At 39.5% G+C, this 27,928-nt stretch overlaps 1 protein-coding gene across 1 annotated transcript in view; it reads left to right on the forward strand.

Annotated features, from left to right (window-relative positions):
• Positions 1 to 27,928, forward strand: part of Pgant2 (polypeptide N-acetylgalactosaminyltransferase 2) — a 200,895-nt gene that overhangs the window by 165,882 nt on the left and 7,085 nt on the right. The window contains exons 4-5 of the mRNA XM_033327468.2: positions 26,431 to 26,529; positions 27,832 to 27,899. Of these exons, the coding sequence (XP_033183359.1) occupies positions 26,431 to 26,529; positions 27,832 to 27,899 (167 nt within the window). The remainder of the gene's footprint in view (positions 1 to 26,430; positions 26,530 to 27,831; positions 27,900 to 27,928) is intronic.

A 27,928-nucleotide genomic window follows, 5' to 3' on the forward strand; every position in this document is an offset into this window, starting at 1 on the left:
ACAGTCACTCGCGGCTTCAGGAAGTGGAACCGTGTCGAGACTGTGAGAAACACGATTTAGAAAACGAAATTCCCTTCTCTTATAGCCGATGCACATAACGGTAATTATACTAACCGCATGGTTTCTCCTTATCAAGATCGTCGTATGTAAGGAAATGATCAAAATGTATAAAACATTGTGCGGAAAATTTGAAATGAAATTAGTTCGGAGGAACGCGTGCGTGCGTGCATGCGTTAAATAAATCGATCGATCGTCGGTCAGATTAGATGCAGAAATTGTTAGCTGAAAGCAAATTGGAAAACACGAGAAACCCCTCTCTGCCACGTTGTGGGGTATTTCTCGCTACCAATAACAGGTGAGTATGCGATGGAAATTGGAAATAGCCTAAATTGGAGCCGCGTATGGCGTGTATTTCCTCGACGATGACACGCGGAAATCGTCTCCGCGCGCGGACATCGGGTCAGACTTGCGTAAGCTATTTAATCGACGAATGTATCGGTTGTTTCGATGGGGATCGTTGCGGCACATTGTTGCGCTTGGCCCAATGACGACGGTTGGCTGATCGTCGGAAACGCTGCAAACTCGTTACATCCATTAATCATAGTGCGCTATAGTATAACGACGTTACAGGATGCAATACAACAGTGCTGCGACGATTTAGGTAGGATATTCTTCCTTCCATCCACCTGTCTGCGTTCACACTAATAATTTACTCGAATAATTTCATAACGGAGAATTATCGAATTGGAAATTTTTAATTAAAGAAATAATGCATAATAACGCTACATTTAAACTGAAATAAGTTCCATGTTTGTGCATCACACTCGTTCTATATTTATCTGCGATGAATACAATCTGTATAAATGTCTATAACGTGGCTACGAACACATATTTCGATATCTACAATCATAAAGATCTTAAAATTGAACAAACGTAGGTACTCATCAGGTCGCGTCACTTAATTCACACCTGAATTAAGTTACCGCTTCAGAGAATCGTTTCTCATTCATCTTCAATTACTGTTCTTTTATTTATATCAATTAATATTAACTATCATTTCCATTAATATCCACTAACCGTGTATGCTTGCTTAAGGAAAGATCAGAGTCTAAAATTGAGGCTAAAAAGTTTTATCCGAAGTATAATATTTCATCTACGAGGTAGTAACGCACAGAACGGCAGTTCCATTGAAAATTTCCAGGAGGGTTAATGCTAATTAATTGTTCTCACTCGGCACTCTCGCAACGTTCATTTTTCCCTCTTGAAGCACGCGGAAACAGAGGCCGGTCCTCCGCAAAACTGGCCCAGCTAATCCATACCGTGGAAAGACAGTTTTACTTTTCGCTGAATAATACATAAACCGCTTTCAAAATCAAAAAGTTACACGCAACCCGTTCTCCACCCTTCGCCACGTTCTCTTTCCTGGCCACGTTTTTCGTTTCTCGGTGCGAGTACTTAAAACGCGTACAGCTGCCGCTTCCGTGCTCCAACGTCCATCCCTCTGAGGACATACCGTGTTTTTCCACTCTTGCCCTGCCGTTTTTGCTTAACGACCGGGGTTATTCTCTGCAACGTTCACTCCCCGTCACGCTAACTCAATTGTTTCAAGTTTATTCGCCGGTAACATCATCCTTTGCTACGTAAAATAAATACAGGCTCATTTGCACGTTGTTCCTCATCGCTTTGAAAACTAATACTCTGCTGGTCTTCACGTCACGTCGATACCAAAGGCGTATCGTGTAACGTTATTAATAACTTTTTGTTGTAAATTATAATCCAGTGGCATTCGAATTATCGAGTTCAGTTGTTAGAATCTATATGGATTAACAGCACGCCGATACTTAGACTTTTCGATAGTAGGATTTCACTCTGACCGAAAGGTTGCCAAATAATAGCCATTGGAAAATTTTTGGGATTATACGATTTCACCTTTCGTTACTTTCACCCCCGTAGATGCTCTTCTGTGGCCACCAGCACGCCAGGTACGAAAAAGACGCATACCTACATGAATTAAATACTTGTCAACCAATTGGGACAAAACATAAGTAGAAGGGAAAATTTCCAGATCGATGAGATACGTAGATACGTATAATGTATAACATAATTACAGGTAAATTGGTCATTTTGGTAATACACAAGGCAATACATGAACAATTCATTATTAAGTAGGCGAAAGACAATAGGGCGCATGACATTTCAGATAAATGGAACACAGAGAGGAACCCAATCTGTCTAATGCGGATGACATCAATATAACGTTAAATCATTATCACGCATATAATTATTTCCTTATTGTATTTACCGTACGACGTTTCATTTCGACAATCATTAATTCCATTTTATTATAATTCAAAATTAATTCCATTGAATTCCATCAGAACGTCAAATCACATCACGTATGCATCGTGAAATTATCATAAACGTCGACATCGCTCTCCGGAGGAGATTCATCTGTAAATCACTCGATATTCATAGCGGTGAGGTTCGCGATCCATGAAAACGATCGACTACCACTCCGTCTCGAGTCATCGATGACGGCGAGCACTGGACCGTGGAGAAAGTTCGCGCTAATCGATCAACTTTGCTCGTTCAACAGTTCGTGCGTCATCGTGACTGGGAGATACCCTCGTGGACCAATTAAGAGCCGAAGGATTCCGCGCAGATCCACGGCGAAAGTTCTTCCTTTCTCGTTGATGTACGTGTTCGGTTCTCACGCACTCGTTTCTTGCGAAACCTCGTTTATTTCGATCCCTCTTCGTGAAACGTGACCCAATCTCTTCCCAGTTGGAAATGTTCTTTCGTTGCTTGTCTCTCTATCCTTGTACGTTTACTTTTTCCGTTTTTCCGCGGCGATTACGATCCACACTTGACTCTCAGTGGTTGCTTCACTCGTAGAATAGCAATTTCTAAATATTTGTGTATCGGACGTTAAAAATGGAAGATATTTTATTTATACCGTATAGATGTTTTACAAGCAAAACTGATCCAGTTTTCATTAATCTCTTCATTTCATTACATAAACATACGATTAATATTTAATTCTGAAGAAACAAATGATTGACTTCCATATGTTCATTCATCGCAAAAAGGTGACGTAAGTATGTAATGGTAAATTGTAAGATATGTTTAAGAAAAACAGTGTAACATCGTTTTCTGTTTTCTTTAACTTACGCATCACATTCGCTGCCCTTTATAGAAAAGCAAATTTTTAAATTCAATAAATTGCCAATCAATTTCGCATTAAAGCTTTTCAAAGTAAACCTCAAGCATTTTTTTAATAATATGTGAATTAATAATATTCTATATAATTATAATATCTCTGATATTTCTACCTTAATTTATTGTCTAGGATCACATCTTATAAATGTCGTCTATATTTTTAACACCTCATAAATAATCTTTGTATTACGGAGAAGCTATTCATTTGCGAGCGGTTCAAGCTGCCACCGAATTACGTCGACGATTTCGTGTCACGATAAGAGCTGCTGCTAAAAACGTGTCTTCCACCGGGAGGGAAAAATAGCAGCGGCTGTGAAATACAACGATGTCGAGAAGATAGCGGTTGAAAGAAGGGAAGGAGGGAAGAAAGGGAGGCAATTGCTGGAACTCGCGAGAAATTATATCGCGGAGAGTGGCGAAAGATGTCGAAGAGCAGAGGGATAGATCCAGGCTGCGATCTTCTAAAAAATTATGCGAAATTAGATTTTAAATTCGTAGGGAAGCAGCGTTGCTAGCATCCGCCACAACCCTCTCCGGCCGGAATTATGGGGAAAGTAGAGAAAGCCAGGCCGTGACGCGCCTTAAGCAGATGCAATTCTCCGTGGCGTTATGGCACCCGGATGTCGGTCAGAGGGTGAGAAAAGAAAGGACAGGGGAAGGAAATCGGGGCTATGGAGAAAATCGACCATGGCCTCTCGATTTTATTTCAAGGATATTCTTCGATTTCCGCGCGTTATCCTCGTAATGCTTGCAAATAGAAATCAGCAGAGAAGGTTCGGGAGCTGGAAATGATTCGGCACCCTCCGATCGCGAGGATTTTACCCCGTGATCGGCATCTCCTTAGCGATCTCGGGTGTTTCATTTGAATTTTCGAAGAGATTTACATCGAAAGTACCGCCGTTAAATGCGTGGAAACGTTACACGTTAGTAAGTACGTATTTCTTTACACATACTACTTTTTATCATAATGTTTGGTAAATGTTAATCGACGTAGGATGATGTTAATATAGGAAGAAATCACGGCGCAGAAATAAGTTTTCGAAACCAATAGAACTCTCAACATCCCAAAAAATGTCTCGTGGTTCCTTTTCTTTCCATCATACAACCACACACCTGAGTATGGTCAAAGCATTGGCGGCTACGTAAGTCACCAAGGGTTTCCCCAATAGTGCTATATTCCGCCCCTGTCGAACCTCGCTTCCCTTTCGCAATCCTCTTTCCGCCATCTCTCTTAAATCTACGTGACGAAATAACGAACACGTTCTTCCTACAAACAAAATATAAAGCTACAAAAACGAAACACTAATTCATAGCAATCAAACCCGAGCAAAGCTTAGTCAATTACAACGTGCGACAAACTGAATGTTATCGATCAGAGCACGATCCCGAAACGCAACACCTAGTTGGAAAACTCGTCACACTCGACGGTTATTCTTCATCCACGAGTAAATTCCAACGCGATAGAAAAAATTTTTGCCAAAATTCTAACCGATCGACGAGGCGATACAACATCGTTCTGACAAAATTACCGGACGGTGCACACTTAATCGAGCATCAACGATTACGCTCGGCCGTGGAGTCATCGTTTCGAGCGTAACAACGAGCATTTCAGGCACGTGATAGCCACGATAATGCGTCGCAGCTGCAAATTAGACAGTGGCACGAGCGAGTGCGATCCAATTTGTTTGCCAACGGTCTGCAGTGGCTGTAAACGAGGAGGGTGAAGCAAAAGAGGGGTTGAAATCGTGCGCAATTTCGCGAATTCGAGCAGGCTCTGTGAATCCGGATTAACGAGATTATCGGCCGGGTACAAATTCGCGCAGCTCGGCCGGCGAGACGCGTCTGGAAAAACTAAATTTTCGATTTCCGAGCCGGAAGCGGGCGATTAACAGCGCCACCGGAGCGCACGCGAGACCGCGGTTCGCTTTCACGTGCGAACGCGCCATAATTGTCGCGGTCAAACAGAGGGACGTCCATAATGCGCGCGTCCACTAGGCCACGTGCTTCCATGACGAAATCGTTTGCCTCTGATTTGCATAATTCACCAGGGCTCGGCCGTGTACGCGTGAACACTGCACATTCCGCCAACACGAATTCAACGTCCAACTGTATATGTGCAATCACGCGCGTGCGAGTAGTGAGACGCGAGCTTTCCCGGAACAGGTTGAATTACGATCCGCTGAAGAATTTATGGGTTGGACGGAGGAGCCACGCAAATGCACGCGATTCGCGGTAAACACGAGAAACTTCGTTCTTTTCGTGGGTAGAGGGAGTTTCGCTTTCTTTTTTTATACTTTCTGTTCCTTTCGTTCCTGTTAGAGTTCTTTTTGTGAAGTCAAGGGAATTTCGAAGAGGGCGAGGGAAGGGTGGGAAGGGACGAAGGGTAACCGTAAGACAGAGTTATCGTCGATATAAATCAAACGACGCAATAAAAGTTTGGAAGTAAATCTCGGAAGTAAGGGCGAAGCGTGAGGGATCCCAAAATTTTTGGGTCGAATGAAGTGGATTTTAGGCTTGATTACTAACGAAAATAAAACAAAATAAGCTGAGAAAATCGTACTTCTTTTATTTCTAATGCAGTCATATTGACCACTCATCTAGAAAAATTTCGGTACACCTTATAGAAGGGCTATTTTTACTAAAATAAAATATTACAAGACTTAATTGCAAAATTTACACGTCCTATGTAAAGATGATTAACAATAAATTAATGTGTTATTATTCGACGTATATGATTTCTTTGTAAAAAAAAATTGTCTTTTTATAAGGCGAAGGATGTTTGTATTCGAGGAAATATAAACAGATTAGATGAATAAGTAGAGCATGTTAAATTAAATATACCGTAGTTGCGATATTTTCTGCAATCCTCATTGAACGAGTCAAAGTTCAGTAGTTCGTGTATCTAATTGTAACATCAACAAATGTTGAAACTCGCCTGAGGGATGAATAGTTGTTTCACGTAAAACTTACAGGGCATTGTACCCCTTTCATCTATCTTGCGCGAACGTTCACGATAAAATGGATCGAGGCGGATTGTTCCGAACAAACAACAATCCCTGACCTACCTCAACTGACTAGACGTTGCCAACTCAAATGTTTGCCACGTGGGACCGGTGCCGTGAACAAGGACCATCTCCTCGCCCTATGAAATGTTGCCACTCGTCCTGGTCATGTCGTAAACCAAACCGCAATCGCGTACGACGCTGACAACGCGAAACATCGTTTGCTTCTCCGCTCTAACGACCGATTCGACCCAATTAATTCAGCGCCTTGCTGATTAGTTAACGCTGTCTTCCTATGAATTGCGTCTATCTATCTAGGAATTGTTGCTGAACGGTCTTCATCGTTGATTCTCTCTATGTATTAGGTCGTCCGAAAAGTTTCTTTCGTTTTATAAGGAAATAATGGATGTGCAACATTTTCCATTTTATTTATTTTATATATGTCGGGTTAAGGTTGGAATTTTGGGCGTTTAACGAACCTTCGCTCGAAGGTTTACCATCGCGGTTATAGCTGATATTTATTGGTACAAATGTGGTTATTACAAGAGGCTACAAGTAGTAGCTGCGATTGAATGGTCGAGATATCGATGACAATGAATTCAGGTTCGATAACGAATCCACGATCAACGGGATGACGAATGCGATGTGATACACGTATGACTCAACGTACAAGTAAAACTTATCTGAATGAACTAACTTGCAGTCCAAGTGGAACTGCTCTTATATATTCTTCTCCCCACCCCCGGGTCAATCTTTGTTGTTAAGGAGAGCTATATAATTATTCCATACCTCTGTCAGGTACACGCCCCTCCCGTGACCGTAGCTACGTTCAGTGACACGTTATGTCACTTCGAGCCCAAGCCCATCATCATAAAATCGGATTAGAATATTAAAACTATTTCTTAGTTTTATTACTGAAATGTAGCTATAGTAAAAGTCTCGACTAGGGTATTGGGGTTTTTTCCAACATTCCAAAAGGGAAGCCCCGATGTCCTTTCATCTCCGACATATATTTTATTGAATTACGTATGATCCATTTTGTTCAACGTTCGATAGATTAGGTTTCATCTTTGTATAAAGATGCATCGTTGTAAAAGATGCGTCTACAAAACAAAAACACTTTTTGGACAACCTAATATTACTCTATTCAGAAATTTGTATCTTTGAATTCTCTTCTTCTTTTTAGCTTTGAATACGTACAGTGGCGACAGAAAAAATATTTGCACACAATTGTATCCATTATATAATTCTAAATAACTAATACATCTTACGCAGCCAATTGGTACCTAATTACTTTGGTCCAGGTATATTAAATTTTGTATCAGTTATTGTTACTTACTTAAAGTACTTACATATAATTACAAAAATTTGATACCGTGGAGATGAAATATGGAATCTGATAAAAGGACACATTGGAAAATAACGATATGCGCAAATAAATTTTGCAGCCACTGTATTTATCCGTCGATGATAAATCTTCTACGGCGTTAAAGTTACAAGAAATTAATTATTGCAGTGTTCTTCAAAATTGGTAGGTTCGAACGTGAGGTTTCAAATACGGCGAATAAAACAGGTTGCACGCAAACTATTACTCAAGGACGGTGGGAATCGGGAAAATTACATTGTCAGACGGCGGTTATTTCCACGAGTCATAATATTGATATACCACCGTGGATTTATGCACGCGACTTTCGGTATTTTTATTGCCGCCGCGAGACTACGACGAATGGGAGTATAAGTCAGGCATTACGAGACAGCCGTAGCATAATCTGCGGGACGAGACAAACTGTGGGACGAACCGAGACAAATGACAGACCTCGCACACGATCGACCATTAACCGTGTAAACGTTGCTTCGCATGATTAATGAAACCATCACGCGAAACGAAGAAGAATTTCCAAACGTAGTCACACTGCTACGATTAAATATCGTTGGCGTGATTGTTGTAAATTCTCATAATCAGACGAATGGAACCTAAAGCGCTTCAAACATGATTCTTGTCCCGGTTCTTCTCTTTTCGTTTCTTCGTTCAGAGGTTTAGCGCGCGAAAGCCACATACATAAATTGCGCGGGTCAGTTGCAGCTATCCTAGTCCCTCGTTTTGACGAGCGGTTTTACGGCATTCCTGACAAGGCCGTTTACCGAACAGTAGCGAGATTAAATCTCTGATGCTCGACTCCGGACATTTCCTCTGGAATTCCAATGAATTCGACGTGATATTTAACCTTTGCCGGGCCAGCTGTACGGTCTTCGATCCGCATTCCTAATCCGCTAATCCGCGACGTAATAAAATCTTTTTTACGTCTGTTTTTCTCTTTCGAATTGGAATTTTTCATACGGAGAAATGTTCATCTCGAAAGTCACAAGAACTTTCCATTTCAAACCGGATATTTCTATCCACTTCTACATCATATTTATTTATAATACAACTATTCAAAACACTGAGCACTGAAACACTGAAGTTATAAAAGCTATAAGATCGTGTAAGTACTCTTCGAATCAACGAGAAGATTTAAGCGCGCGTGAAAGAACGTGGAGTTAAAACAAGTGAGAAGAAAAAGCAGAGGAAAAAGAGGACGACATTCGGTGATACCTGATGGCTGCGTCATGAATGCGAATCGCCAGTCGAATGGCATAAGTTATAGACGCATTATTTTTGCAACAGAACCACACTGGGTACAAGGGTTTTTCTACTTTTCGTCGTGTTCCGCCTCTCTTCTCTTTATTTCACGCGTATATTTCCTGCAATGGAGAGATTCTTTTGTTTATCCTGCTGTACACTGACAACGGGCTGTCTTCGATCTCCTCGCTTTTCTTCTCAGTGGCTCGTTTTTCTGCACGATGTGCCGGATCGTAACTATGACCAGCTTCAGATTGTTTCCCCTCCCAGGTGAAAAACGATAAACGACAACTGCACCGTGACAGAAGAAGCGCTCGAGAATCCCTTGAATATCAAGTCCGCTTGAAATTAAATTGATTAAGCGGTCGGCAATAGATTTTTCCTTATTTTTCGGTATTTTATACGAGTGAAAAATCTGAATTTCATTATTTCGTTGTTTTTGTATTTCTTTTAGAGAGAGAGAGAGAGAGGGGGGGAAGGAGAGAGAAAGAGAAAGAGAGAGAGAGATTGATTAAACGCTGCAGGAATCCAAGATATTTTTCTTGATTACACCGTTGCTGGCATAAAAGTTGGAGTTTCACGGAAAACAAAGGATAGTACGACAAATAGAGTATTTTTCGCGACAGTCTTGAATTTTCAGCAAACATTTCAACGTCGAGCGAAACGTGTAAATAAGTTGCGACTCAGCGAGCAGAGATTTAAATCCTGCTTTTTATTAATTCCTGGATATTGCATCGATAAAACGAGGAACATGAAGAACAAATAAAGTGAGCTTCGAATCAGAATAGCCGAACAGACGTGGAGGAGCAATCACGGGATAAATAGAGGCTGCGAGGGCTTACAAACCAATGTTAGTTTACCGAAGGAGGTTCGGTAATTTGCATAACATCGCGAATGTATACAGGATAATCCCTGATAACTTCCCCTTAAAGCGTTTTGCTTAACGTTAAGTAACAACGTGATAAGACAGTTTGCTCTCGCGGCATAGACGCTGATGGGAAAATAATTTCTGCGGCGAGTGTCCGGATGCATTAGCGTCGTCGTTGAAAGAATTATAGAAACTTAATGGTAGTCGGCTAATTTTTCTCCAATGCTCCAACTTCCACGGGACAAATAATCTCGAATAAATCCATCAAACTTTCCGATAAAAAGGAATAACGTCCCTTCCGTAAGAAGAATTGCGTGAAAATGCAGAAACGTAATCGGAAAGCAGTCCGAAATAGAAAAAGAAAAGGAAGAATTTAGTAACGATTCGAGCAACTTCGAAATGCTTCCCAGCTGTGAAACTTCTTTTTGTAATCCAAATTTTCCAAACGAAGAAGCGGATAACCAGATAACGTGCCTGTTTGCACCTCGAAGCATAGGGAACGTGAAGTTTTTCGGGTGGGAAAGAATAGAACGGGGGAGACTGTTTCACATAGCGAATATATAATTCGATTTGGAAGCCTGGAAGGTGCACTTACCGCCTGCAACTTCTTGTTTCGTCGATGTTTACGTCGCGTGAATCGATATACGTCAACGCTACACCTGCACGAGGACTTCCGGCCAGTGCATCGTCTGCGAGACGTAAGAGAAAAGTTTCTTCGAGCGGTAAGGACGAACTTAGGGACATCGGTGGACTAGAGCCACAAACTGGTAATTTTCCTGCTTTCGAGAATCGTGAAGGGTAAGATCGTAAATGGAGACGATCAGTCAATTTGATAAAACTGACGCGAATAGTTTTTCTACACAGCTTACTGTATAAAATGAGGATCAATCGTGAATTACTTCCAATATTTGATACTTTCAATATTTCGAGTGAAAAATTCTTAAATAACGTGATAAGAAACTGTCCAACTGGTATGAACGGATGTTCATAGTATTACACTATATCGATTTGATTAAAAGGATCTTCGTCCTAAGTAGATTGGATCTTTTTTATTACTTTGATAATTTTGTTCTACGAATTGTGAAGTATCTTGGTCTTGTCAACTTTTTAGATATACGTGGAGATGAATCGGTTTTATTATAATCTCTTTAATTTCCACAGAAGGAAAAGTATTCCAATGGATGGAGTATTCAAAAAATTAATATAGATCATAATCTTACAATTAATAAACTATTATGGTTGTGCAATAGATGATAAATTGTAATGTTTCATGTGGAAAGCAGTAGATAGGCGATCAAAAACCGTGTCGGAACGACATACAGTGGTCCGACACATGGTATCGATATCGCTTCCGGTCTTCCTTTATGCGTCCACCGTTTCACCACAAACGTTCGCGACCAACAATGTCGTTACGTCGGTCTTTTGACCCTTCCTCATTATTTTCCGGTACGTTCTCCAGCTGCGCGCCAACAAAGATACTTAAAAATGTACGCGACAAACGCGTTAATTAATCCCAAAATGTAATTTTCACTTGAATTAAGTTCATCCGGTTGATACGCTTACATTGCAACCGACTATTCGTTCTTCCATTGTAATTCCCTCTCAACAGAACTTCTGATATTACATTAAATGCTCTTTAAATTGCTAAATAATACAGAGAATATTTTTCAAATCTTGTTGTGAAAGTTCTTTATAACGTGTGTGTATATTAAATATCATAATGGATACTCTTGCAAAGTGGATTGAAAAGGTGCGAAAGGATAAGGATTAGGAGTACGCTTCGTAGTATGATTCGTAGTATGATTTGACGACGAAAGATTTAGGATTACCAAGGATTTACATAGCGTGACCAAATCTTTGACCAACTTGCTGCAAAGGAAAATATTTGATTGGGTAAAGAAGTTGAAGATTACAACTCTATGAATATTAGTTCAATGACGGATATTTGTTCAAAAACTTTGTTCAATAGGCAAATTTTCTAATAAATCGCTATTGACCTAGCGCAATCTTTTTATACAAATTTTTAGAATAAAAGAATAGTTATTATACGATCTATTGAATCTATCAAATACGTTCTTTATACATGAATTGTATGTATTGCGTATTATATTTACCAATGGATGATTCCGAATAATTTATTTCCTCTCGTTTTCACACTGTACATATATAACGACCTGTCACAAAGGGATATTGATATTTTGACTCGTGTTTATTTTACTAAACCTAAATATTATTCGTACGATTGTATACATCTTTTACGCAAAAACTGTCACAGCAGCGTGAATTAAAGGAGATTAAAGTTTGATCGTCAAACTTCGCGTCTGATCGTGACGTTCCTTATCTACTGCCTATTATTCTTCGACACAGACAATCCTACACCTTTTTCCGTGCATCATTAATGTTTCTCTTTTATGAAAATAACTTGTTTCTACAATGTAAACGCCAGGAGATACGACGAAATTAAGTATAGCTACAAATTTAGAAAAGACTTTCATTTATTACTTCCATAATCAAACGACTTCCCTGTCGCTTATTCTATTTTTATGTATCTCTTTCCTTTATACACATCGGTCAACCGTGCATGATAATTACACGTTATAAACACAGGAGGTAGCTCGACTTCGCACAGGAAACGGCAACAATTTTGACGTGTTTAACTTATCGCGACGAAACCACGCGCTATTAATCATAGCTTTCAGCGTAGTCTCGCAGTCGTAATTAAAAGAAAACTTTAATTAGACGATGAGTAACGGAATTGCAGCTCCGTTTACTGGCGGCGAGTATTATACGTGGTTTTCCAGTGAATCAGAAAGACGCGACAATTAGAGGCAGGTGAAGAGGAGAAAAACGAGAGAAACGTGGCGTGCACAGAGAAACGGAACGAGGAAAGGAAAATTCGATCGAGATCCCGTTACACTGTACGAGTCGACCTTAATCCATCGATTTGTCCTACCACTAACGTCTCGACTTCGACTCTTCAGCTGCCGGAGAAAATACCGACGGCAATCTCTTGACCTTCCAGACGGGAACAAACTGGCGAAACGAAGCTACGTTTGCGACCAACGATACGTCTACTGACTTTGCTCGTTATGTATGTTCTTTTTCTCCTTTTCCCCCTTTTTTTCTTTTTTCTTTTTAATTGAAACTGAACGACTACTACGGTCGATTGAGAAGCAATTAAAGAGAAATGATGGAGCACTCGTGCACGAGAAATGAATTACAAGTGTTCGGTATATGATCCAATGAAGTAATATTTGAAATAGCGATAAAGTACAAAAATATTCGATTTCAAATAAAGCTCATTTATTTCTCATTCTCTCGTTAATTCTCTCTCGACAATAGCCTAATCTTTGAAGCGAGATTCTGAAGGGAAATCACAATGTCCCGTGGAATAGACAAAGCTGCAGGGATGCTGGAAAGGTAGAGGAACGATATCGACGTACCGCGATGACAACCGCACGCAATGTAATTCGTATAACACGGCGGAGAATTCAGACCTGTTTCGAAAGTTGGATCGCGTTGATCCTCGGTGGATCGTCTGGCTTGAGCCCCGCGTTGGCTTAAGTGGCTGCTTCCGAAGCGGCCAGAACGAGGAAACTTCCGAGTTCGCTTCGAGAACAAATGCAGAACGCCATCCAACAAGCGTTCCTGCCTACCTGCCTCTTCCACTTCCGTTTCCACTGCTTTCGTACTTCGTTTTCCATTTTGACCTCTCGCCTTCCGTTCCGTCTCTGTGGTTTCTTGAGTCGATCCTTTCGGAGCGACAAGTTCAAAGACGGTGCAAGCTCTGAATCTATGTTTGTTGATTACTCCCATGAGTTTCCAGATTTTTATCTTTTTTGTTCCCTGTTCCTTTGCTTGGATAAACTTGCAAAGCTTAATCTTCAAAGAGATTACGAACATTTTACGTTAAACTTACATAGTCGGGAAAGAAAACTTGTTTCAGATATACCGCAAGAGACAGGAATAAATGCCACGTTACGACTCTAATCACAGAAGGAATATTTTCCAGTTTAAGAACATTCAATCGGTTCGTTCGATTGAAATGGACGCCATAATCGGTTCCATCGACGAGGATCAGTGGAAGGGCTGTTTCACTTTTCCAACCAACGTTTCATCCATCTCCGTGGGCTTCGTCCCTTCTTTCATCCATTTTATCCTCGGCTTCGATATCGTGGCATCCTCGATTTACTTTCATCGTGGCTAAGCTGCAACACACACAATACCTTGCACCGCGTAATAAAGATCCATCTATTTCTGTCATTTCTCGCTCCTTTCCACCTTTCCTCATCTCATTTTCATCCTTCCAAGCTCTCCTTCTATCATTTCTCACTCGCCACCAACGCTCGCTTCCAAGCGTTCTTCCTTCCTTTCGTTGTCTACTCCAATAACCCTTGTTCCGTTCCCTCTTCACGGACATACTGCGCGCTCCCGGCAGGAACAGGGCTTGAATAATGATTCAGGAAAGTCCGAATGGACAGCTTTAGAGATGACTCGCGCGCGAGCTTACACGACCAGCCAATTCGAGAAGCGAGACGCGCCTCGTCGCGGGTTCATTAACCAAACCGGAGGATGGCTCGAACTCCGTCGTTAATTAGTCATTAGCTCGAGTACAATTGCTCGTCGTGCCCGTTTTATGCAACGTGATGCTCGTGTCCTCGAAAATTACTTCGTCCTTCGTATCCATAGGATCATCGGATTCTACAAAGAACCTGGTTCTGTCCATGAGGCTCAATTATGGTTTGATTATTGTCTTATTGGAATTCTGATAAACGGAATCGATAGATTCTACAGTGGTGAGTATAAAAAAATCCCGATAATCGACTTGGTTAAGGGAAATGAGGAATAAGGGATGTTTCCTATTAGAGGAATAGCGAAGAAGATGTCATAGGTTGTTGAACTTTCGGTTCGTTTAAAGATGGAAGACCTTTGTACACTGATAAATAGTTTGTAGACTTGATAATCTTTGAAATAATTGCAGCAGCAATTAGACAGGACCTACGATACACATGGACTATTATGTCGTTGGACAGTCAAATTGCATGCGATCAGCAATTATAATTTTATCTTCGAGTTATGTTTATCGTTCGCCACTAAGTGTCAGACACGTAATTCAGAAGAAATAAGTTTTCTCTTTTTTCTTCCACTGACGTAACAAAAATTTATCACGAAAGACATCAGTGAAAAAACATCAACGACAAAATCTCTAAATATAAAAGCTCAAATCAATCGGTATACTCCCTAACAAAAAATTCAATCGAAACCTAATCAGAATTCAATCGATTATTACAAATATGTGACAAATTTTATCATCGTTGGATATTAATTTATTCGAAGACTCACAATGTATGCAAAAGATAATCATCCGACTTGCTGCAACATGAATAGTTGTACGAGGACGGTGAATTAATTTGAAGCGATTTTAGAAAATCACCGAACCGAAGTTCCAGAGGAGAGATTCTAATTTGAGTAGAATCCGATCGACTCAAGGGAGAGGTTGCAATTTAGTTTGATGGAACGAACGGCGGTGAATATTCGCGCGAGTCGCTAGTCTCTTCGATGAAATAATTACGGAGCTGACCGATGTAAATTGAAATAGTCACGCCAGTGTCGTTTACGTTTGGTCGACGACGCAAAGGGAAATTAATTAAAGCAGCCCGATGTGTCTACCCTTCCTCTCCTCTGACGTTTCCCCACGAAACACACGCTGGTTGCCTCTGAATTCGGCGAACCATCGATTCGCGGCTTTCACTGGGCCAAGACTGCGGATAGATCGATAACGACGATGAATTTTTAATGATGCCTGAGTGGATTGGTTTTTGGACGGGGGAACTTTCAGTACACGAACTGGTCCCTTTGATTTTCCAGTAAACCGAGCCAATTTGCCATCTTAATTGCTAGTTGAAACTTTAAGGAAACCAATTTCATGTGTTCTGATACGACGAATTGTTCTGATAATTTGCGAACGTTTTTATCAATTATATATTTTTTTTCTAATGATTTGTAACTAGTTTTGAATAAAATATAATTACAAGCGATTGCAGTATTTTTCTTTTGATCTAAGAATTAACATCGCTTCATAGAAATAATGTGATGTGCATATGTATGATTTTTATGCGTTTATAAGAAATTTTAAAACGTAAAAATGTACATATGAAATATGCAAAATATAGTACTCCTTACAATAGTAGCTAAAATAATATTTCAGCTAATTTCCATTCCTTTAATTATATTCATGTAATATGGATTTGCATAAATATCTACAGTCTACTGATATGTAATGTAATACGATATAATGCAGAGATGAAATACACCAAAGTGGCGGTAATATTTTAACAATATAAACGCATGAATATATAATTTCCAAACCATACGACATTCTAGAGAATTATCGTAGTGGTGAACAATGATAACGAAAATGACGCGGAATACAGATGGTTTAAGAATTCATTTATTTGTTCATTTTCTCCTTAAGACACACATTAAAATACGTGTTGAGATACGTGATTCAGTTACTGCGGTAATAAAATTTATAATTAAGATCGTGTGTTCGCGAATGGAGCGAATCGTCAAGTTTTTACACAGTTTTATACGCCATAAAATGTTGAGTTGACGACAGTGACGCTGTTCGCATATTTTATATGGCCGCTAAGAATATCCGCAAATATTCATACACATAAACATGCGTCTTCGTTCGACGCGTCGGTTTTACGGTGTCTCTAAATTTTCGCCGATAAAATCCAGAAAATTTACAGCCGAACCGGAGCTAAAGCACCTGCCACGCTCTTATTCTGCGGGAAACCTTCTCCCCTTGGCCAATGCGGCGCGAGAGTCGGCGCGTCGAATCGATGAAAACCATCGGGAAATATATTTCGCGCATAAAATATTAGGGAAACATTCCTGCGTTGCGTCGCGACGATTCTACTTAAAAAGAATCCCGCGTCAAACTTCTCGCTTTCGAAATCATCCGCCAAAAGAGGAATTTCTAGGTTCGAAACACATATTTACTTTCGAGATACATACGCTGGTAAATGCGACGTGAGAAGTTCTCCGCATAAAGATTCCTAAATTTAAAGAAAAATTCACAAACCAAAAAAAAAAAAAAAAAAAATTTAGATAAAAAACAACGCACGACGTATAATTTCGATTGTGTTTGAAATAAATTTGAGCCCACCGTGCTTTCTGGTTCGCCGCAATCCGATTACTACTGAAATCGCGTCAAACATAATAATTATCGTAAAATGATAAAATGGTAAGAATCCATCAAAATTAATGATAAAAAGCCACACCGAGTACGGACGAGAAGATACTTGATTTTATTATACCAAATTGATAAAATTATTATTGAAATATGAAATACATATACAGAGGCTCACGAAATTATTTGAACACTTATCATAGAAAACCTTTATATTTATAGTATACGATTTCTTTACATTCTAACGTTTCAAATAATAGAATTATTCTTAAACGTTTTTCTTAAACGATTTTCTGATTATTTCTCAGATTTATTTAAGTCTTCGTAAATGCCCTAAAACTTACGAATCGGTGTGAACATATCGCACGTGTTTCATTAGTCCACGTAAAGAAGGAACAACGCCGCGTGGTTGAATAGGGATTCTTATCGGCTAGAAGAGAGGGAAATGTCGATTTGACGAGAAATAATCATCGAGAGTGGAACGATGTCGGTCACGATATTCAGCTGTTTCGGTATTGTTGTCGCACGATTCAACGATGGCATCATCCAGTGCGCGGCGTTATTAAGAAGACATCGATTCGAATCCCTGGAAATTTGTTCCCGATTCTGCCTGCGAGTCCACGACCTCGTTTCCGATTCGTTTCGACTCGTAACGTGTCATACTAATCGCACTCCATGAATGTGTTTCCGGCTCGCATGCATCGGTAGAACGCGTACCTTGTTAATAGCGATCTGGCTATACGCGATTAATCGGATTTATTTGACGCTTTCGAACGGACGATTGATAATACGCGTTACGTTTTGCGATTCCACCTGATAACAGGGATTTCGAGGGATGGCAGAGTGAAAACAGGGAAATTATTGGCTTGTGGTCGCGGCGTAGATTGGAGACGCATTAACAGGGTTTTGTTAGGTACATTTTGCTATACCATAAAATTTGTACTATTCGTGTTTGTTCGAAATATCTCATAACATGGTATTTTTTGACGGTTCGCACCGAATATAAAAATGCATAATGTTTTCGTTCTTCCTTTTTTTTAATATATTTATAATACGATCTTTTAGTTTCAGAATTTCGCGATGTATTATTACATTCTTCTACATATATATATATTTCCATTCACGAAACATATTTTCCAAATATCATCATTCGTAATACTAATAATATTATCTGTGATCGTTTCATTCGCCTTCAAAATTGCCGATCTCCTCTTTTTATTATGCTATTCAATCGATGTTTTCCACAGCAAATGAACCATGCACTACAAACCTATCATTGAAATTCGTGTGTTTAGTCAAGTGGGTATTGTTCGTTGTACCCCTTTTTCGTTTAAACTGTTGACCGGTCTAGCGCATGAAATCACGAAAGAAATTAACAGCAGTGATTTTCAAGTCAATATTGCGTGTCTAATGATTGGATTTCGAAACAATGTTGTTCCGCTGTTTATTCGATCGCCAGTTAATCGAAGGTTTTCGTAATTGGTTAAATAAAGCTGATTACCTTCGAGCACCGTGATTAAATCGCGTAAATAATTAAACATATGAACTACATGATCTAAATTAAATTTTTCCATCGATTAATCGAGATGCAGTACCGCGAGAAACGATTCTTGTCAATAAAAGTTCATGACGATCCAATAGGAGCCAATAATCTTACGATCGGCTAAGGACGCTCTCAAGACTAGGAACGCAACAAGGAACAGAAGTATTATTTCGTTTTCTCTCGAAAGAAGCATTGTGCTCGCTGAAATTCTTCCTCTTTTGGCTGAACATATAGACAATCTACCGAGATATCGAACTTCTTCTCGTTTCGATCGACAGATAACGCTCCATTGAAACCAAAGTCTCACAAAAGTGGAAAGTACATACAATAGAAAGATACAATAAGAATATTTCTCCTTTGTGTCTGGATCTTTTGATCTGTCAAAATGTATTTCTTTTGCCGTGTTCCTCGAAAAATAGCTTGGGAAAATAAATGTGTAACAAAAGGAAGAAAGTTGTATTACGTGGTATCGTAATTTTGAATAAATATGGTATGTAGAATTCGCGTGAGAGATTCGTGCGATAAGCGATAATGAACTGAATGTATATTTATGCTAAGGTGTCGGTAGCGAGGATTCATTCAGAGAATTGACTGTATAGTGCAACGTGAAAATCTGGCTACGCGTGACATTTACGTACGGAGCCTTTGAGAATGTAGCGTGCTTGAAATAAGTAGAGTTCGCAATGAATCATTCAGTTGCTAGAATTATTCAAGTCGTTTATGTCTGTTGCATTTTTTTTTTATCGTTAAAATTGTATATTAGATCTAAAACTATGCGATCCTTATATTTCTAACTTTTGGTAGTAATTTGTCCGCGTAGTCTACATATACATAAATTTATCTTTATTCATATGAACATATATTTCATAAGCTATTCAGAAGTGGCCAATTTGGCTCGATATCACTGCAACAACGAAGACACAATTTCGCGAGTATATTCCTTTCGAGTTTCAGCATGCAACGGAGTTTCTACGAGAGAGATCAAAGCCGATGTGCTCTATTTCTGAATGTTGTTCTATCGGTTTCTAAAGCGAGACGGTATGTTTCTAATAAGGATCGAGTTTCGTGCGACTCGCCAAGTGAGAAACGGGAATTACTTTATTGGCTGTGGAGTTCTCTATTAGCCATTCACAAAAGGATGCGAAACCGTTGATGAAGAACAACGAGTCGCAATTTAAAACTACGACGAACTTTCATCCCGGGTGGGCGGAAAAGGGGAAAATCAATAGGAAGTCTCGCACGACGCATTCTGTACGACCTGGATCCTTGATGAAACGAAATTTGACCAATGAACTCGGCTTTCCATTTCCTATGTAAAACCGTTGAAATACTTAGCGAATTAGTTTCTTCGACAAAAGTGCCAACGTTGGGTACAATTCTCAATAAAATCCAAAATTAATCCTGTTTTATTCCTTTCAAGCTCTCCAAAGATAGAAGAATTCCAAGCATTCGATGATGATAAAGTAATCGAAATGGATTTTAAAGGAAAAATGAACTTAGATCGCGGATATTTATGTCAATTTATATTTCTATATACAGAAAGAGATGGAAATTTCAAGGAAAATCTGCATATATATTAGGTTGTCCGAAAAATTTCTTTCGTTTTCTAAGGAAATAGTAGACGCACAATGTTTTTTGTTTTATATTAGTTTATTGAACCATGCACGAACATAATAATAGAAATATACCGAAATGAATCGTACCTAATTTAATAAAATAGTATAAAACAGAAATTGTTCGTCATTTGTTGTCACCTTATGAAACGAAAGAAACTTCTCGGACAACCTAATATAATTTCTTCTGGATAATTTCGGAGAGGATAACTGGAATTTCATATATTTTTGCATATCACGTATATTCCCATAAATATGTAAACACCCGTAGTCAAATAATAATCAAGATATTGAATTTAACACTAGTACTACTGACAACTGCAATACGAGCCCGACTTGTATGACAGGTATACGGAGAAATATAAAAAGCACGAGAAAAGGATAAGTCTTCGTCCATATATAAAGAGTCATTCAAATACCGCGAAATACTCATAAATCTACAAAATTCCTATGAAATACCGTATCCCGATTTTTTCCAATTTTGAACCAACATACGCATTTCCAATGGAACACACGAGGAAGACTCTTGAACGGCAGAATACAAACATCGTGTCAACGAGTTAGTCAATGCTTATAGTCGTCGTGAACATCACTCCTTAAGGCTGAGGAGCTCGTCGCGAATTGGAATTTAGTAGCGCAAACAGACCCTGTCCTAAGCAAGTTTCGAAACAGCGAATTTAATACGCGTCGCGTTAAAATCCTCGATCTTCTTCCTTCTCCCCAAAATACCACGTCCCAATGCTCCAATTCGTAGCGCTTGAAAAATCCGTCCACCTTTGTCGCGATTTTAGAGCTTCGTGGTCCTCGTTCCCGCGCTCTGATCCGTGTAGTACGATCCAAATCCGCGTTTACAGCGTCACAGACAGCGTGGAATTTATGTCTCCCGCCGGGAAGCTCGCTGCCTCGCTGCCTAGACTCGAAAGGCCGCGAGGCAATCCGGTTCGTCCCGAGCAAAAGAGTTGAACAAAAGGTCCGTGTTAGTTTTCGACCTTCTGCTCTTCGGATCAACTGCCAGCGAAGCTACGTTGATCTCATAAAGGCCATACACTGGTTTATGAAAGTATTCGAACGTGTAGACACAAGCGTGTAGACACGTTCTCTGAAAATATATATCATACGAAATATTTTGAAATGATCCTGCATAATAATTTCGTAAAAGGTGAGTAGCAATGTTCGAATACTTTCGTGAGCCTGAGTATTTTCGTGGTACGTGTCTGGATCATGCAAAAGTTGGAACATCTGACAAGAGTTTTTAAACCGAGAACGAAATTTTGCGAGTTGTCGAATATATTTCGTTGAAAATGCATGTTCTACAATTATTTTGGACGTTTTTCTTTGTCATCCTGTTAGTTGATGGATTCTCTCTGTGTAGAAGAGGAACGCAGTCGATACGTTCAGGTGGTACGTATTAAAACCGCTTTGACAAAATTATTTTTTACTGGGAACACGAGTTTCCGGTGACGCCGGATTCTGAAAAATCCGTTCAGCTGGGATTTACGCTGACGGCTGCGAACGCAGTTTTGAAATGCTCGCACATGGGAATATGAGAATTAATTAACGTGAAAGGGTGGAAAATAGTCTTTGGATCGACTGCTGGCGTGTTACCGATTGTACGAATTACACAACGGACAGACATTTCTACGAATAAAAGATTCGCTGATAAATTGGACACTTCCGACATATCAGAATACTATTTCCAATTCCTCGAACCAAGACAACTTTAAATATACAGTATCTTAGATATTAATTTTATTTTGATTACGTTAAACATCCACTTGAACTTTAATTATTCGAACCCAATTTATTTAAAGTGACATAACTGGTCAAGCGACTAATCTGAACAAGACTCTGCACTCGAAATACATCGCCTGTTATTTGTTGTAAACGTATGCACCAAAATTTCCATTCCCATAGCACAGCAAAATTATTGTATAACGATAGTCCGGAATTCAGGGATCCCGGGTTTATTCATCAGTAGATTTATTTCCCGTGTCGCAAACAGCCCGATTTCAGGTTTCTCTTGGGTCACGTTGATCCGTTGTAACCACTTGGTCGTATCCACAAGTGCATTTCGATGTGAGATCGGAAGCAGCATCAGCGCAGGATTAATCCGAAACTCGTTCGGATCGCGTGCAGGGTGCTGCCGTTCATCCTCGTTTTCCCGGCGTGTGTAACGCTTCCGTACAGGGGTAAATTTATACATCGTCCCCGAATTCGCTTTATTCTCCTTCGTTCCGTCCTTTCTGCTCTTCGATGCCAACTCGCTTTTCTTCTTTTTCTTCTATTTTTCTATCTGAAACGCTGTGGCCTTTCGCGATACCCGCGATAATTTCACCTCGCTTAGATTTGGATTATTTCGTAGCTTAAATATACATATACTTCGTGTGGAATTTTGAAGCAATATTTTATCATCTGGATATATAGACGAGTAATATAGAGGATGGACGATATAGGGAATTTCTAGATTTTTTATTGCAACGAGGATAAATCGCAACGATTTTAGAAAAAAGTCCGATGTTATCTCTCAGAAAAATTAATACTTTTGATAAAACCGTAGTCTCGTTAGAATTAAAATATAAGAAAATATAAGGGAAAACGGGTAAAAGAGGGATGCTGTATTTTTGTATGAAATAGTTCGCTATGACCGAACAAAGTCCAATTTTAAATACGAATCTATCCAACAAATTTTTTCTATAGATCTGTTAACTTTTAGAAACGAGAAAATTAATTATTTCTCAACGTAACTATTACATTGCTGTAAGAGTTTGGAAATTCGTAATAAAATTTTCTAAATAAATATAATACTACGAATCATTTCCTATGTTTATCTTTTGCGAAAAGCTTGTAATACTCGAATGATTGATCCATCACATCCCACGCATCCTGTAAACCAACCCGTTGTTTACTGCGTTAAAATTCCCAGTCACAAGCATTTTCACCAAATTTCATCGATGCAGGAGTCGATCGATTTGATCATCGAACTCGCGAATACAGAGAGAGATCGCTCGTACAAACACGATTTCAAGTGTTCCTCTCGAAACACGCGCGAGTAGCCGCTCCAGTTCTGGACGCGCGTTGTCGCGTGTAAACGCGAGTGGTACACGCGCGCGTGCACGTGTCCCGAGAATTCGATGGGGTCGTCCGGCGCCGACCGTGCGTTATCCACTTTAACGTCGGGACCAAAGCCCGAATTGCAGTTTCGAATTAAACCGTCCGGATGATCCGTGCCGTCTAGCCCGCTTTAAGGCTCGTTTGCAATTTCGTTGTCGGCAAATATGTCCCTGACAGTCGACGTTGCTTCGTTGCCTTGCTTGCGAAATTACGCTCCCATGAATTAGAAGATACGATCCGTGTCTCTGAACGTCTAAGACGGATTGGAAGTGGATAAACTGCTTGTAATCAGCGTCTAACTAGGAGATCGCGCTATTAATATCGTTATTCGGAATCTCCAGAATGACCAGGACAGAGTGAGGTAAACTGTATTTAGTTTTAAGAAGAGAAGTCAGACGGGAGGAATCACAGACATTTGAATTTTCGAATATTTTAATAGAAAAAAATGTCATTTGAAATTTTCATGATTACATAGGTATTAGGTTGTCCGAAAAGTTTCTTTCGTTTTATGAGGAAATAATAGACGCACAACGTTTTCTGTTTTATATTATTTTACCGAATTACGTACGATCCATTTTGTTCTGTTGAGATAAACACACATTTCACAGACTTGGTTTCACGTTTGCATGAAGATACACTGTTGTAAAAAACACGTTTGCGAAAGAAAGACACTTTTCGGACAACCTAATATATACGTACCGATTTCTCCTCCTCTTCCGCAATTTGTTATATCGATAATCGAACTTTCATCGTGCCAAAAATTAAACTCGCAGTCTCATATCTTACTTCACAAGTCCGCTAAGTCCTACACAACCCAGCACTGGACTACTATTATACTACGATAGCGTTACATGATTGTCACAAACTTCGAACGACCAGATTCAAGCGCCAATAAGCCACATATTAGAAAGTACACCCTGTTGACAGTTCGTGCAACCCTCTCCTCAACTAGTCGTGCAACCTTAGTTCTGTGTGTAATATATGTATAAGTATATTCGTGCAAACTTTGAATACAAGAATTATCAAATATGAATTTCAACTTTACAAGATCCAAGTCATATTGAGCTTCGTCAGTCGATAAAAGATACTTAGAATTGTAAATCTTCCATAAGAGTAGCTGGATGAAATTGCACTGGGTTCGGTTAGCATTACAAACGATCAGGGTATAGCGATATGGCGCCGGCTTTCCGGACGATCGTTCGTTGCCTATAAAGAAGGCGATGGCAAGAAGCATCAGGCGAATGTCTAGTCTTCGATTTTAATTCTAAAAAGTCCTCCGCTGTTTCCTCTTGTGTCCGCTTATTCACTGTTCAACCGAAAAAAATGTTCATTCTGTAGATACCAAATGCACGCCAAGTTTACATTCTTAATCTCAATTTTCTATTTAAAAAGTATACCCAATATCTTTCAACAGATTTAAAGGAAAAATACGCGTTTCTCATTACCAGGAAGTTAATCCTGCCATCTCAATTTATTGCGGCGATACGAACCGCTTTACTCTCGACAAAGGAGCCAGTCCCCGAGTCTTACCCAGTGCATAAAGCACCCCGTCCATTTTCTTATAGCGCGTCCGCTACGTTTTATTGCGTTTCAAAGTAATTTTTCCCCCTCTCACCCCACACCCATTCGCTCCTTTGTTCCCAACATTATTAATTTAACGTCGTCTCGACGCGGCTTTAATTCGGTCATTTCCGTCGATAGAGCGTCATCGAGTTGAGACGAACAGAGGAACGTGAGAAGCTTGCTTACTAATGTCACCCGGGAACGAAAGGAAACAGGTAGAATGAGAGAAAGTGGCGAATTTTCCGAGCGGCTGCATCCTCGAGTCGGTAATAATTCCCACGACCTCATCAGTGAACTTTTACAATTTCGCCTGGTGCACGATGATCGGACCTTGAAGAAGGTGGTGTAGTAAAGAGGTGGGATCACGAGACGGTTGAAAGCGCAACGGTACACGTAGGCGCATTCCGTACACGTTCCTCGAGTTTATCTCGGGAAAGTGGGACTGACATATTGGAATCGTTCTGGCCGTCTAGTCGCATTTATGTACCTCCCCCGTGTTGGCGTGCCGCGCCAAAATGATCCTCCTCCTTTTTCTTGCCATCCCCTCTATTTACTTTCCACCACCCTTCGAGACTTCGCTTTTTCAAGCCGCAGGGAACGCGGAAATTCTACGAAATTCGTGGCCGTCCTTTCGTTTTCGACTCGAGAAGATAAACTGCACTGAGAATTTATCTCTTACCAAGGAATTCTTTTACAGGAATAGAAACATAAAGAGGAGGAGTTAAGATATCGAGGACCAAAGATGGAAGTAACGGGTGCATATTGCGTGAATGTGGTATTATTGGAAAACGTCAATAAAGAGACCTACGTAATTTTCATTTCAAAAGAATTTAAAGAGGAAGACAGTTTATTAAAAAGAAAATGATTTATTGTACCGAGTGCTATAAATTTTTCAATTTCTTTGAAAGATATTAAACCATTCTTGGACTTCCCTTACACAGTATTAAAAAGCGGAATTCAATAATGTAAATTGCCTAAAAAAAAAAAAAAGGAATTGCAGGTGGTATTACATTATCAAAACTTCTGCTCTAAACGGAAAGAATTTCCATCGAATAAAGTCATAAAGGAGAAGTTAGTATAGATAAAGTTAAAAAGTGAAATTAAAAAAATGATAAAATATCTACGAAGAATATTACCAATGTAAATGGTACATTTCGAATAATCAATATAATAAATAGCAAAATGACTATTCGAAAATAAATCGCTAATAATTCAGAATACATTTAACCATAAACGAAATAGTACTTCACTACATCCACTCGCGTGGAATGAAACTGCGGATCCTATTAGGATAAACTGACGAGCATATTAACGGACGTTACGACAGATAACGTCAGGAAGAACCGCAATGAAGTTTCTATCGATCCTATTCGTGGCAGGTTGATGACCTAATTATATCGTGCCCAGTGTCTCATTGTGAAGCTCATTAGACGAGTCTGGGTTCTAAGTTACTCTAGCTAATTAAGTCACCGTGCTTTTCATTCCTTTTAACACGTCCACGAACCGTGTAATTTTCGAACGACGTTTCATTTAGGTCACGCGTACCACCGATAACGAGGCTCTTCTGTTTATTTACATGTAGTTTGTTTATTTAGATTTCTGGTTTGTTTATATTTGTATTTATTCTGGATTTATTTATTCGCATTTCTGGCTTATTTACTAACCTAAAGAGCAATTCCATTTCTGTTTACAGGTGTCGAATGAAACAATGGAGAAGAGACCTGCCTCCAACCTCCGTAATAATCACTTTTCACAATGAGGCGCGGTCGACGCTGCTCAGGACTGTCGTCAGGTACTTTTGATCTTATAATATCTTTACGCGCTTTGTAATGTTAAAACGATGCGTTAGAAAAGTAAAAATAAAAGATAATAAAAAAAAAGATCGGATAATGATCGATTTCGTTGAAAAATGGAAAAACGTCAACAGCGAGGAATGCGTGGATGAAACGAAACGAGATTAATATTTCCTGGTTGATAGCGTTCGGCTAAATTCCCACGCGTAGAGCGTGCAACGCGATCGAGTTTCACGGAAAACGCGAGAAAACTTTCAACTCGGGTCCAGAGGCCGAGGTCCGATGGAATTTCCTAATCGTCGTTCCATCATCCCACACCTATTACCTCGTGGTATGATAAATCACGCGTGAAATTCGAAGAGTCGATGTAAAAAAATTTGATCCTCCTTACATTTGACTCTATTGCAGCAACTTTTTTCGCTTTATGTCGAAATACGAAGAACACACCGAGAGGAATTAATTACCAACAGTGCTAGCAAGTTTATTCAATACTATTTGCTTATTTACACAAGAATTTATTTAAGATACATCTGCAAGTCGAAGCAATGAACGATTCCACATCTTCGTGTATAGTATTGTTGTATCTTTTTAAATAAATAATGGTTCGTCAACACGATAGAGCACCAAAATTTCCGCATACATATTCTTTTTACACGACAACTATCAATAAAGAACTATTGTATTATCGCAGACAAAATAAGACAAAAATACTTACTTATCTTAAACATTCTTTTAAAGTTGAAAACTTGCGGATAATTATACTTGTTCGTGAAAATAATAATCTTTCTCATCACTAACGAGTGGGTCAAAATGACCGATCGATGTTCCCGATATTTAGTAAGACGCTTACATCATTACATTATTCTGGAATCATCACCGGTGTTTTAAAGTAATTCAAAGAATCGTTTCTTTCATTTTCTCGCGGCGCGATCGCCCGGACCATAGATTTGCCTCGCGGACTTAACTAAAACATAACTGAATTGCCAATTTAATTGAAACATTTTTCCACGGTATAATGTCACGCGACTGAAACGGGATTACTTTCGCCGCGAAAGAAATATTTTTCCCCCTCGTTGAAGAGAATTTCTTCGCGAGAAGAGGACGAGCGAGACTATGAAGAAACTTATTTAGGGAAACTTATTTAAAAGAGGATTCGCTGCCGCATTCAGGCTACATCTTGAGGCTGGATTATTCCCCTAGATGGAATTAGAACCGTTTAATTTCTACGCGGAAATTTCATTTGCTACAATCGCATGGCTAGTCTTTCGTAGAATATCGTGAATATTTATTTTTGATTTCAGCGTGCTGAACAGAAGTCCAGAGCACTTGATAAAGGAGATTATATTGGTGGATGACTTCAGCGATCATCGTAAGCAATTCTAATCCTTTTCATAATTG

Source organism: Bombus vancouverensis, chromosome 8 (genome assembly GCF_051014615.1).
Source record: "Bombus vancouverensis nearcticus chromosome 8, iyBomVanc1_principal, whole genome shotgun sequence".
Classification (NCBI taxonomy): domain Eukaryota; kingdom Metazoa; phylum Arthropoda; class Insecta; order Hymenoptera; family Apidae; genus Bombus; species Bombus vancouverensis.